The following is a 12,759-nucleotide window of genomic DNA, read 5'->3' as shown; positions in this document are numbered from 1 at the left end:
GTCGGCATGGGTTTCCTCCGGGTGCTGCGGTTTCCTCCCACAGTCCAAAAACACACGTTGGTAGGTGGATTGGCGACTCAAAAGTGTCCGTAGGTGTGAGTGAATGCGTGTGTTGCCCTGTGAAGGACTGGCGCCCACTCCAGGGTGTATTCCCGCCTTGCGCCCAATGATTCCAGTTAGGCTCTGGACCCACTGCGACCCTGAATTGGATAAGAGGTTACAGATAATGGATGGATGGATAGATGGTTACAGATAATGGATGGATGGATGGATTATATGTCATACATTGATTGGCCAGTATAACATTAATATGGCAATACATTTGTATTTTCACCCTAAAAGATACATGAATTTTCTTCATTTCCAAAAGTGACAGACATTCATTCATTCATTCATTCATTTTCTGTAACCGCTTATCCAATTCAGGGTCGCGGTGGGTCCAGAGCCTACCTGGAATCACTGGGCGCAAGGCGGGATTACACCCTGGAGGGGGCGCCAGTCCTTCACAGGGCAACACACACACTCACACATTCACTCACACACTCACACCTACGGACACTTTTGAGTCGCCAATCCACCTACCAACGTGTGTTTTTGGACTGTGGGAGGAAACCGGAGCACCCGGAGGAAACCCACGCGGACACAGGGAGAACACACCACACTCCTCACAGACAGTCACCCGGAGCGGGAATCGAACCCACAACCTCCAGGTCCCTGGAGCTGCCAAGTGACAGACAGCACCAGCAAAATATTATAGAAAGATAACATTAAATATTATTGTTTTAAAGCTATGAAAATCACCAAAATTGCATGCATTCGCCCAGATTCATAACACATTTTAAATTGTAAAGTCTTCACATTGAATAACAATTTCTCTTTTAAAATAAGAAATCCTTTGCTAATTAACATAAATGGATGAATATCTAGTTCAACAGGAAGGAAAAAACAGAGCCCAGGAAAGCCTCATTCTTTCTGGGTGGATGGCAATGTGCTAGACAAACTGGCTGTCCGTTATCTCACATAACAGAACTAGCTAAGTAGCGTTCTGCTCCGAGCATGTTGAAGCCATCCATGGATGTAAGATGCATTAAAAAAATGGCTGTTGCAAAAATAAGCCCAGGACTGTAGGCCACATTACTACTTAGTTGTAGTTGTGTTGTCAATCACATCATAGGTGTGTTTGGTTGTTTCTGATTGGTCCAAATCAGCTGCAGCTGGTGTAGTGTTATTAGCCTATATGTCCCTTCTTTAAACAAGTTAATGTAGTAGTGATGATCATGTAGCATATAATTAAAATCGAATCGACCCATAACAATATTGTACTCATAACACCACCCATCTCTACAGTAAACTGAAAAAGCTGATACGTCGTCGCAAGTCGAAGAGGGACTCCAAACAGGAAGAAGAGTTTCACAGAACACTCACTCGCTACGAGAAGGACCACTTCCTCAACCCCTACGTTGGCCTCAATCCAGAGTATATGGAGATGAGTGAGTCACGAAACGCCTACACACACACACAGTGCAAAATATGTGAAGACTGAACCTGGATAAGATCAAACCCATGAGTCACGAGGGAAGGACTGCATTGTGGGTACAGTTGTACTTTCTAAACCCGCTGTTCAGACATGATCAGCTGGTTTTCTGACATAATCTGTAGTTATTACTGCCCTGTATTTGGCAGGAAGTATCGAGGGATAATCCTTAAACTGTTTGTTATTAAGAAACTGGCTTTAAAATCCAATCCACTGCTTGGTGTGGCCATGTTTGTGTGATACGTCATTGTTTTCTTCAGTGTTTCCTCAGTGGCCCTCTTTATTGGTGAATTATAGGTGGAATATCACCTAATCCAGGCTCAGACGATGAGTGCTGTCTACTTACTGCCAGCTCCATGAACACAAGGCTGCAGAACGAGAGCTGTGTGTTTTCTCTGTGCCCTCTCATCTCCTCTCACTGGGCTACAGCGTGGGCCGGTCTCCTGCTAAGAGCGAGGCTCTGTGGGTCCAGAGGAGGCCTGGCAGAGCAGTGCTGAGATTATGAGCTTTAGTTCTGGTGTGGATTCATTAATAACCCGCCCACTCAGCCCCTCCTCACTCACTAACACGCTAATGCAACAAGACCACAGCCCGAGTATATTGCCAGTATATTGTAAACCATAAACCAGACCAGAGCAATTTTACTCCAGGCACCTTTACTGTATAACGATCAGCTTCTTAAAACGATTTAACACAGCAGCAATTTACTGATCCGAGACCTCAAGCTTAAGTGCATTTTGGCTATTTTCCCAAAGCATCTGATTTCTCTCCTGAACTGTATTTGACACTCAGACCCTTAAGCTACTACAGCTGTCCTTCGTTCTCAGGAACCTCATTAGAAAACATCTCTACAGTTTGTTTGTGTTTGTCTTTCCTCCCTATCTAGTCATCCAGTTTGGGATGGTGACCTTGTTTGTGGCCTCCTTCCCTCTGGCTCCTCTCTTCGCCCTCCTGAACAACATCATAGAGATCCGCCTCGATGCCAAGAAGTTCGTCACGGAATTCAGGCGGCCCATTGCTGCTAGAGCTAAAGATATTGGTTAGTATCCGTACCTGCTGGGAATCTTCAGGGCCTTCAGGGCCTTTTTTATTTCTGTGAAATAATACAAAATATATATGATTTTTTGGTTTTATTTCATAGATGTATCATGTTTCTTTTCATTTAAGTCTGAAACTAGTCGTACTGTTAGTTTGATTCAAAAGTTCGACTTCATGTTGAAACAATGCGGGTAAATTCTTAGAACACCTGTCTGAAAATGTGGATTTTTCCCCTTATATCTAGGTAAATATTCCAAAAAATAATAATAAATATAATAAAAGTCAGGGCGGCACGGTGGCGCAGCAGGTAGTGTCGCAGTCACAGGTTGTGGGTTCGATTCCCGCTCCGGGTGACTATCTGTGAGGAGTTGGTGTGTTCTCCCTGTGTCCGCGTGGGTTTCCTCCGGGTGCTCCGGTTTCCTCCCACAGTCCAAAAACACATGTTGGTAGGTGGATTGGCGACTCAAAAGTGTCCGTAGGTGTGAGTGTGTGAGTGAATGTGTGTGTGTCTGTGTTGCCCGCCCCCTCCAGGGTGTATTCCCGCCTTGCGCCCCATGATTCCAGGTAGGCTCTAGACCCACCGCGACCCTGAACTAAGCGCTTACAGATAATGAATGAATGAATAATAAAAGGCACACTAGACTTAAATATGTCAGCTATGTGAATAAGAGCCATGATTTAGTGCATTGCTAGAAATTTAACTGAAAGTGTCTCTGTAAAACATTTTAAAAAAAGTTTTGTACAAGCTTTTGCCAGCTCCAGATGTTAGTGTTCTTCAATTTTTGATTTTCCCAATATTTTCTTCCCCAATTATTAATTGTTCCCCTCGTCAGTGTGTCTCCCCTGACTTCACACAGATGAGAACATGTGCTTCTTCCAAAAGACAAGGCCAAACCACTGCTTCTTTTCAAACTGCTGCTTATATGATCGCAGGTGACTTTAGATTGCCCAGATGTGTCACATCAACTTACAGACCCCATGCACGGTAGAGAGATAGGAGAAGAGGAGCTGCTCTACTTACTCATAGAGTGAGAACAGTTGACCAATCATTTGGATGTACTGAGCCTTTGTTCAGAATTTACAAAAATATTAAAAATTCGGGCAGTTGCTGTTATTATTTTGCAATGTATGGTAGATATTTCACAGGTTACATTCTTATCTTGTTTGTTCTTCTCAGGGATGTACCACAAATTATAAAAAGGATACTAAATTCATTCAGGGCAAATCAAAATCCACCACTTACAGAAATTTGTACGCTCCATTAATCCTCTTATTCCACCACTAACGCCTTTACCGTTAGTATTTTTAACGCAGTGCTTGTTTCCGAAAGTCTTTGTTTATTCAGACACAAGGGAGTTATTCTAAAAAGCAGTGACTTTGCGGCAACACTTGAACGCCACCTTGTGGCCAATACTGGTTTCAGACTTTCTGTTCATGCAGAAATCAGTTCAAATCAACAGAACTCGCGTACCTTTTCCTCACGTGACCTCTAACCAGTCTCTCTCTCTTTTCTAGGCATCTGGTACAACCTCCTCAGAGGACTCAGCAAAGTGGCCGTCATAGTTAATGTAGGTTTCTTAACTTCTAACTTTATTGAAAAAGATTAAGGCTTTGTTAGTGCTGGTCTGTCACAGCATTTTATTTATAATTGAATAAATACTCAGTCATTAAACTGTCATTTAGAATTGAAAACTAGTGAAGCGCATTTATTTCAACAAACGCCTCTAGTGTTTTCTACTCTCTGAATTGCTAATAACACCCTGAGTAGCAGCCACACCTCAATACTGCACTCTGCCAGCTGGCTTACACTCGGAATGATCCGTTAGAAAGGATAAATCCTCTGTCGGAAGGTTTAATTGTGGCCTTTCTCCCCCCTCCCAGGCCTTTGTGATCGCCTTCACGTCTGATTTTATCCCACGACTGGTTTACCAGTACGTCTACAGCCCCGACGGGACCCTGCATGGCTTCGTCAACCACAGTCTCTCCTACTTCAACGTCACCAACTTCCAGCCCAACACAGACCCTGTAGACCCACTGTTTCTGGGCTACAGAGTGGACATCTGCAGGTGCCCTTTGGCGTTATTTTAGTATTTTAAAGGCTCAAGATGTGTGTTCTGCTCAAATATACTTTATTTTGTTAAACAAAACAGTGATTTTATGATGCAAATATGTTCTTCAGGTACAAGGACTACAGAGATCCTCCCTGGTCAGAAACCCCGTATGAACTTTCAAAAGAGTTCTGGAACATTCTAGCTGCCCGGCTAGCGTTCGTCATTGTCTTTCAGGTCAGTGGAAAATTACATACATCCTGATCTTGAGCCATGGTTTTTAATAGCATCTGTGTTTTGCTGTAGATGCTCCACACATTTAAAGGAGCAGCGCTATTAAGAGGACACAAATTTGCATATTTCATGCACAGTTTTGCATGCAAAATATATTCACGATTGTGGTGAATTCCTTTGAAGTTAATCCACTGCCAAATTTGCTGTCATTTTAAACCTATTCAATATTTTATTTATATTTTTATTAATGATTCTTGTGTGAGAATGTGTTTTTTGATTTACAGGTTCATTAGTCAGTTTCGCGGGTCTGTCTGTGTTGTTGTAGTTCACCTACCAGCCACTAGAGGTCACACGTGTGTCCTGTCTTACCCTCAACCTCCAGCGGTGAAACCATAACAAAACAAACTGGCTGAGGAAGCGTTTTAGAAAAACTGCACCTTGTTTGTTGAAATGATTCTTTGTATCTGTCTCAATGCTTGAAACTAGTCAGATGATCTGCCAATAAAATAAGACCCTCTCTCCATATAAAATCACTTAAAATATTAAGGAATCATTTGAATATTCCTAGAATATTCATCTTACATTGACTCCCAACAGCTGCTGACTTTTGTTTCCTTAAATGTACCACCGTCATGCTCTGATCTCTGTCTTCTGCGCAGAATGTAGTGATGCTGATGAGTGACTTTGTGGACTGGCTGATCCCAGACATCCCCAAAGACATCAGTGTGCAAATCCACAAGGAGAAGAACTTGATTGTGGAGCTCTTCATGAAAGAGGAACAGGGCAAAAGGCAACAACACAACAGACAGAGCAACCAAAGCCCCCAGCAGCCCCGCTCCAGACCCGTCTCTCGGACCGTCTCACAGCAACAGACCGCCAACCAGTAGTCTCACAGAAAGGAGAAACACCACTTCCATCCACACCAGAGCGTGCCGTCACTGAGCCTCAGTCGAACGTTCTACTGACGTCTCGCTGGAGGCAGAGGCTGCTAGAGACAGTGCCTAATGAGGGTCAAAAGGGATGTTACAGAACTGCCATCTTAGTCGCACAGTGCTTGGCTTGTTGTTTTGTGTGTGTCTGTTACTTTAAATAAGAGAACCGAGAGCCGGGAAGTGGTTAAATCCATATGCAAATGGTGACATTTCGTCAGTTCCAGCCTTTCACGGTCTCATTTACTGTTCACCTGTGATGCAGACAATTGTATCTTTTTATGTAGTTTGTGTTAATATTAACTGTTTGTTTCTAGAAAAAAGCTTTTATATGGATTTTATTTAAACCATACATTGCAAGGAATATCAAACTATCCAAGATGCTTTTAAGATACTCTGTGGACAATGGACACGGTCCCACCTATTGGTCCTAATGGGATATATTTCAAAAGTTGTTCACAGTTGTTTGTAATTATTTCATAATAAATATTACAGAAAGTGTAACATCTGTGCGACCGTGTGCTTGGTGCAGTGATTTTTCAGAACAGTTCAGATGAATATTATATTGGTTTTTATTTTGTATAATAATGACAGCTATGTATTTCTGTGGTCACTCACATAAAGCATTTACCTTAAAGGATGAATTTATCATTTTTACCACCAACAAATGAATGAAACTGATTTTTTATTTGATTTTCTAGGATGTATAACTCGTCAAGCTGAATAATCACTGAATAAACCAATTAACGTCTCCCACATGGAGTGTGGGGGGAACCATGTTTAAAATAGTTTTAGTACTGAATCTCTGACACAGGCATGAAACTAGGTGTCAGTCTAATGATACATTGATGTTTTATAATGTGAAGAAAAATGATTGAAGACATTTGTTTTATGCAAGTGGCCACTCACATTTTTAAAGAATGTGGCAGTAAGGGAATTCTGAGCTGATGCTACTCTGAGCAGAGCTGATAATAATATTCATTATCAACAAGGTCAGAGAGAGTATTCTTTCAGTTAAATACATTGAGTAAATGTTTTTTTCTGGTGGTGTGGACCTGAGTAATATTATTAAAAAAATAATATTACTGTGAGAATGTTTTCCTTTATGTCTGAAAATATATCTGATGTCAGTGAAGTATAACTGAAATAGTCGTGAATTAAAATAATGTACAGAATATAGGACACATTAGCTACAGTGGAAATGCCTAAATAATTCTAGAAAATTAAATCCATTTTGCTTTTATTAGCTCCATCTCTTATTATTTATTTATTAATTTTTTTTTCTTTGGTGTGTGAAGGCTGGGACAGAGAATAATTAGTACAATTTAGAGGTTTCCTAATTTCTGAATAACTCAGTAACTAAGATGATGTCACCGCAGCCTACAGCTGTGGTGATATTAACTGGGGTCACCATATCTTTGACAATGTACAGGTCTGAAACTGACTTTTAGAATTTAATAGGAATGTTAAAAGGGCAGTTCATTTTTGCTGGCAAAAAATGGCAAGTAATATTTATGCAGTTATGTATTATTTTTACGTTTCCTATTAAGTGCAACTCCCAGTAGATAAATCACCAAATTAGTTTATAGAACCTGAAGCAGTTGATGCTTTATAGAGTGGGTCCCCCATGTTGCGGTGGCCATGTTTTATAAAATATTAAATAGGTTTAGTACAGAATTTCTGATACATAAAAAGCCGTTAGGTGTCAGTATAATGTCTGTTTCATAACATGAAGAAGAGATCAGTTCAGACAAAAACATCGGCGTGTCTATTCACTATATATTGCTAGGGTGACCCGATCTGAGATGGTGAAAAAGAGGACACGTCACCCGGGTGGGGCGGGGGAGGGGGGGTGGACGACTACTGACCTGCAGACTGACCAATTAAATGCTTACAAAGGTTATCGACCAATAACGGTAGCTCTACAGTCAGACCGTCCAATCAGACGATTTTAGGCTACTTCACCACGCCCCCTTCTCAAGCGAACCAATCGGAGTAGGGGAGGGCGGGACTAGTTTGTGAACGAAACGCTTCTCGAAATTCTATGTAAGCTCTAGAAAAACAAAATCCCGGACATTTGTGAAATTCCCCCCGAACATTTTTTACATCTAAAAAAGAGGACATGTCCGGGTAAAAGAGGACGTCTGGTCACCCTATATTGCACTATTTTTGGGTTCTTCCATTTTGTATGGGTTCCCCAAAAACTAGTGCAGAATTTTCAGTGCACTCAAACAATACCACAATGCACTGCAAAAAGTAGTGTCCAACCGATGTACCCTTGTTGACACTAGTGGATAGCAGATACCCATAATGCACAGCATTGTTTGGTAAAAACCTGCATGAAATAGTGTCTGAAATCGTTCTCTTCTCTCCTGAATTCAGTTCCCTATAATAGTGCACTGTATAATGAGTAATATAGAGAACAGAAAATAAGGAGCCATTTTTAAACAGCATATAATTATAGAATTATAAGCATGTTTTTATAGACAGTCACTTAATCGTGTGGTGAACTGTAGATTTAGTAGATATTTCAACAAAAGAAAGGAATCCTCCATGTATTTAATGTTAATATTTGTTGTATTAACCTTTTCATTTCCCAGTTGATTTACTACAGACACTGGCTGCGCTCCAAACCACAGCCTACAATCTTTACATACTGCATTTATGAATGGGCTTTTCCATTCCTCCAAATCAAATATGCTAGCTATTTAGCTGTTTGTTTTCAGCGCTAGCAATTTCCTGTATGCAAACTTCCTGTATTTGTAGATAAAATTAAAAGAAATGCTGGGGTCAAGGGTGCTAGCTGTTTCTGAAACTAATGAAAGTGACACTAATAAGAATAAGAATAAGAAAATAAAGGAAAACTACACTCTACCAACGTGCCTGTTTCCCAAATAGTCAATAAAGCACTGTGAGTGTACAAGTCAACACCATAGACCTGGCTGTCTGGAATAGAAGATGTGCTGAAAATTTGTGTTAAATATTAAATATTTTATTTAACTTTGCCCTGTTAAGGAAACACATTTTCTCAAGAAAGTTTCCCAATTTGACACCACTGAGGAGAAACTGTAAACTGTAAAAACAACCCTCTTGCAAAAGAAATAAGAACTGAATATTTTGCTGCTTGAGGTTTTAAAACATTTCAGTTACACCATAATGAGATGAAAAGTGGAGAAAATGAGAAATGAATTGAAAAGTCATGAGGTGTGTTTTAATAATGAGTTACTGTCACTTTAAAAACAACGACAGGCGGGGCAGTTAACCGGAAGCTGCTAAACAGTTGCCCTCCAATTTCTGTAAAATATCGATATTAATGTTTCTACACTCTAAGAAACTGTTATTAACACTTATTTTAAGAGAAGCGAAGCGGGTTTACTCCGTGCTGTGAAGACTAGGAGGTCGCCGGGGAGGGAAGAGCGAAAACGAAACACTTAAGAGAGAAATGTTGGGAATTCCGCTGTAGCCGAGGCAGGTTGATTAGTCGGTGGTCACGGTGTAGCGCAAAGTTAGTCACAGACACCATGGACGGGTTTAAAATGATGTTGTTGGATATATCCAACGGACTCGACACAGACAACGTGAATAAACTCAAGTTTCTGTGTGAAGGCAAAATTGGGAAGAAAAAATCGGAGGACATAGCGAACGGAATCCAGCTTTTCGAGTATTTGATTCAGAGAGTGGAAATAGGGCCAAACGACACACAACTTCTGCGGGAACTTCTCGCCACCGTCGGCCGTGAGGACCTACTGCCCATTATCGACGACTACGAGAGAACCCCCCCCCCAATCGAGCCAGGTTTGTATTAAGTCAATTTAGATACCACCCTGAGGCTGCCTTCTTGTTCAAACTTTCCGTTCCACCTTAACATGTTTACGTTTCCTTGGAACCTATGAGTTATTTGAATTTTGAAGTCCACCTTAAATATAAATAATGTTGTTTGAACTAACAGTAGCACCTTAAAATATAGGAGCAGTACATTGTAGCTTCTTATTCAGTCTTCCCACTCCACCTTAAATTTCGAAACAATGACATTCTGACCTGGTTTATTTCAATGGTCTTTTCCACCTTAAAAAGGCTGTGGCGGCAGTTTAACTTTAGGACGGTATGCAAACATTTTAATGCAACAGTCACTTTCAGGTCCATACACTGCTCATATCCCTCTCACTAACAGGAGCAGCACTGCTCTGATGTGTTCTTTATGAACCCTGGTCTGTGTCAGACCTGTTCACTGCTGTCTTACTTTGCAAAATCTGATGAATAAGGGCACAGGTCAAAACTTGTGCTCCACAGAAATACAGTGGACGGGGAACCTATCCATCACAGGGCAACACACACTCAGGTAGTGTCTCTCACTCACACACACACAGCTATGGACACTTTTGCACAGCCAATACACCTAGTCACGTTTCCACTTCAAAATACAGCTGGACTTGTTTTTCAAACTTATGGAAGTGTTATATCTGTTCCAGGAAATATCAGCATGGCAACAGATGTAATAGTTGCTAATCTGGGAAAGAACTGGCGAAAGTACGGAAGAAAACTGGGCATCAGTGACGCTAAGCTGGATGGCATCGAAGAAAGACATCCTCGGAACCTGGAGGAGATGGTGAGAGAGGTCATCAGAGAGTGGAAGAGGATGCGCAAGGAGCAGGCTCAGGTGAACGAACTGATCGCTGCACTTCGCGCCTGCAACCAGAATTACACGGCTGACCTGGTGGAGAAAACACTCAGCAACGCCAGTTCACCCTGAACATATCTGGGACCGTCCACCAGCTCGCTGTCTTTAGTGCTCGCTCCCTGTGCTTCGTCAGTTCTCTAAGGTCTCACAGCCGATGTATTAAGCCTGTTAACCCTTCGTCCTCCCAACGATAATGCACTTTGGCATCCAAATATAGCGCTTCACTCAGGTACACTGACGTAAATCTGTGCTTTTCTCAAATGTACGAACTGTGAATACAATCTGTTTACAAAATATGAGCTTTTCTTAATCATAAAAATTAGGCCAAAGTTGAGGACGAAGTAAAGCATATAATGAGTGGATGCATATCATTTAAGACATTGTCAGAACATTAAGAATGATCCAGAGTGCTTTTCCTGACTGAGCCAGTGATGTGAATATTTTCTTGAATATCTCACGTCGTACCGTGACCTTGAAATTGATTACGCGGCAAAGAAGATGATGATGATCTCATGTCATTGTCAGGAAAATTCGCAATATATCAAAGAATAAAGAGATCTATTTTATAATTGTCCCTGTAAGCGGTTGTTGTCATTGTATACAACATGAAATTATGATCTAATTTTCAAACTTTCTAAAGCAAGTCAAAATAAAAAGATTCAATTTGTAATTTAGTAAGTGATTTAGAAAAGTTTTAAATGGTCCATTAGTTTTGAATTATTGTAGGAATGTAAACAATTAATAGCAAAGTCCACTTAAAAGAATGCTTCAGTCCAACACAAGCATGCTGCCCTCTGAATGTTCTTTGTTCAACTGCAAAGTTGCCATTTATCTCGGCAACAACACCCTTGGGGTCCAGGTGTTCACAGTGCACTGAGGCAAAGGTGTGTACTCCTCGAGTAAATGTAGGTCAGTCAGGTATGAACATGCTGAATTGCTGCTCAGATACTTCAAGAAATATGCATTGGATAAAGTCTCTACACTTATACTATAATTATAACTGTCGTATCCAACAATACACACTGATCCACCATTGCATTAAACTGACCTTTTCTTGTAAACAGTCCTCCATTTTATCAACTTCACTGATCATCCATCTGTTACTCTGCATTAGAGCTGAATTTCTGAAAATAAATAAAGCCCATGAGTCACTAGGTGAATGTAACACAGATGTAAACCCTAACTGTCTGAATTGGCCCATCCACGTTGTCAAAGCTGTAATCGTTAGCCACTGTGTTGTCTGCGGTTTTAATGCAGGAAATAGCAAATAATAACACCTCATGGATGTGTGGCTAAGGTTAAATACCCAAAGTGTGCATGTCCGATGCTCTGGAATGATCCAGGAGTTTTTGGTGAAGAATGTCTGGTGCTTTGCTGATGACAGTACAGAGCACTGAATAGGTGTCTGACAGTTGTGATTTTGACGGGTAGTGAGGGTGTTCTACAGAAAAGCTGTCATTTTCTTTGTTTCCGAATGTTCAAACAACGCAGGCTCATCTGTTCTTGGCCTTGTCACCATCTCTTTTTCTGACAGTAAGTGCTGTCATTGGTGTACAGACAATATACTTCAGACTTCCACTGTTCCTCTCTGGCACATTTATTTACAATTAAAAGTCAAGAAAATAAAAGCCAGAGCTGGAGAATTTACAGCTGTGTTCACAAAAATAACAGAGCAGTGCAATAAATCCATTTCTGATGCTCACTGTGTTCGTAGATGACACTTTAATGGAACGCTAATGTTGGCGTGTGGCCCGTTTAAGGTGGACATGTGGCTGAGTTGAGGTCCGGACTCATTCCAGGACAAACGTGGGCCAGAAGAGGACTGTGGCTGTGCCACGTTTGGGCCGAATATTCTTGGCCTATACTCTGGGGTGTTCTGGGCAGGACTTTTTTCTTTTCACTCCATTACGTTTTAAAGTGCTCCGTGTTGTTGTGGGTAAAAATTGGATGACAAAACCATAATAGTGCACTTTGAAGTACAGACTTCTGAAGACGTGTATTAAGGGAGAGGCTAAGGACTCTATTGTTGTTACCGTGCAAAAACAGCTTCGGGATTTCACAAACTAACACCACAGAGTCTTCAGTGTCTTAGTTGCCATGGGACTGGAGAGTAACTCAGACAGGAAGAGGACAATGGGTCAGTTGGTGGTTTCTGATTAAGGCCAATTTTTCGCCCAGATTAGTGCTCAGTAATTTTCTTTCTCCATTCTTACTAATATCCCCCTGTAATAAAGAAAAGAGTGATTCACATGGTTCCGAAAGACTGAGTAATCACTAAACTGAAAGCTTGTTGACCCT

At 41.1% G+C, this 12,759-nt stretch overlaps 2 protein-coding genes across 5 annotated transcripts in view; both read left to right on the top strand.

Moving 5' to 3' along the window:
* ano1a (anoctamin 1, calcium activated chloride channel a) overlaps positions 1-6,998 on the top strand; it is a 50,518-nt gene extending 43,520 nt beyond the window's left edge. For all 4 annotated transcript variants that reach the window (XM_066647432.1, XM_066647431.1, XM_066647430.1 and 1 more), the window contains exons 20-25: positions 1,348-1,490; positions 2,421-2,573; positions 4,088-4,140; positions 4,454-4,638; positions 4,752-4,857; positions 5,514-6,998. In XM_066647432.1, the coding sequence (XP_066503529.1) occupies positions 1,348-1,490; positions 2,421-2,573; positions 4,088-4,140; positions 4,454-4,638; positions 4,752-4,857; positions 5,514-5,741 (868 nt within the window). In that variant the 3' untranslated portion in view covers positions 5,742-6,998. The remainder of the gene's footprint in view (positions 1-1,347; positions 1,491-2,420; positions 2,574-4,087; positions 4,141-4,453; positions 4,639-4,751; positions 4,858-5,513) is intronic.
* A 2,047-nt stretch (positions 6,999-9,045) lies between these two features.
* fadd (Fas (tnfrsf6)-associated via death domain) lies at positions 9,046-11,030 on the top strand. The gene is made up of 2 exons (XM_066647947.1): positions 9,046-9,578; positions 10,253-11,030. The coding sequence occupies exons 1-2, from the start codon at positions 9,305-9,307 to the stop codon at positions 10,531-10,533; spliced, it is 555 nt and encodes a 184-aa protein (XP_066504044.1). The 5' UTR covers positions 9,046-9,304; the 3' UTR covers positions 10,534-11,030.
* Positions 11,031-12,759: the final 1,729 nt, after the last annotated feature.

This window comes from Hoplias malabaricus, chromosome 16, assembly GCF_029633855.1.
Source record: "Hoplias malabaricus isolate fHopMal1 chromosome 16, fHopMal1.hap1, whole genome shotgun sequence".
Lineage (NCBI taxonomy): Eukaryota > Metazoa > Chordata > Actinopteri > Characiformes > Erythrinidae > Hoplias > Hoplias malabaricus.
The sequence above is the reverse complement of the archived record's forward strand: the minus strand, read 5'-3'. Positions and strand labels throughout refer to the sequence as shown.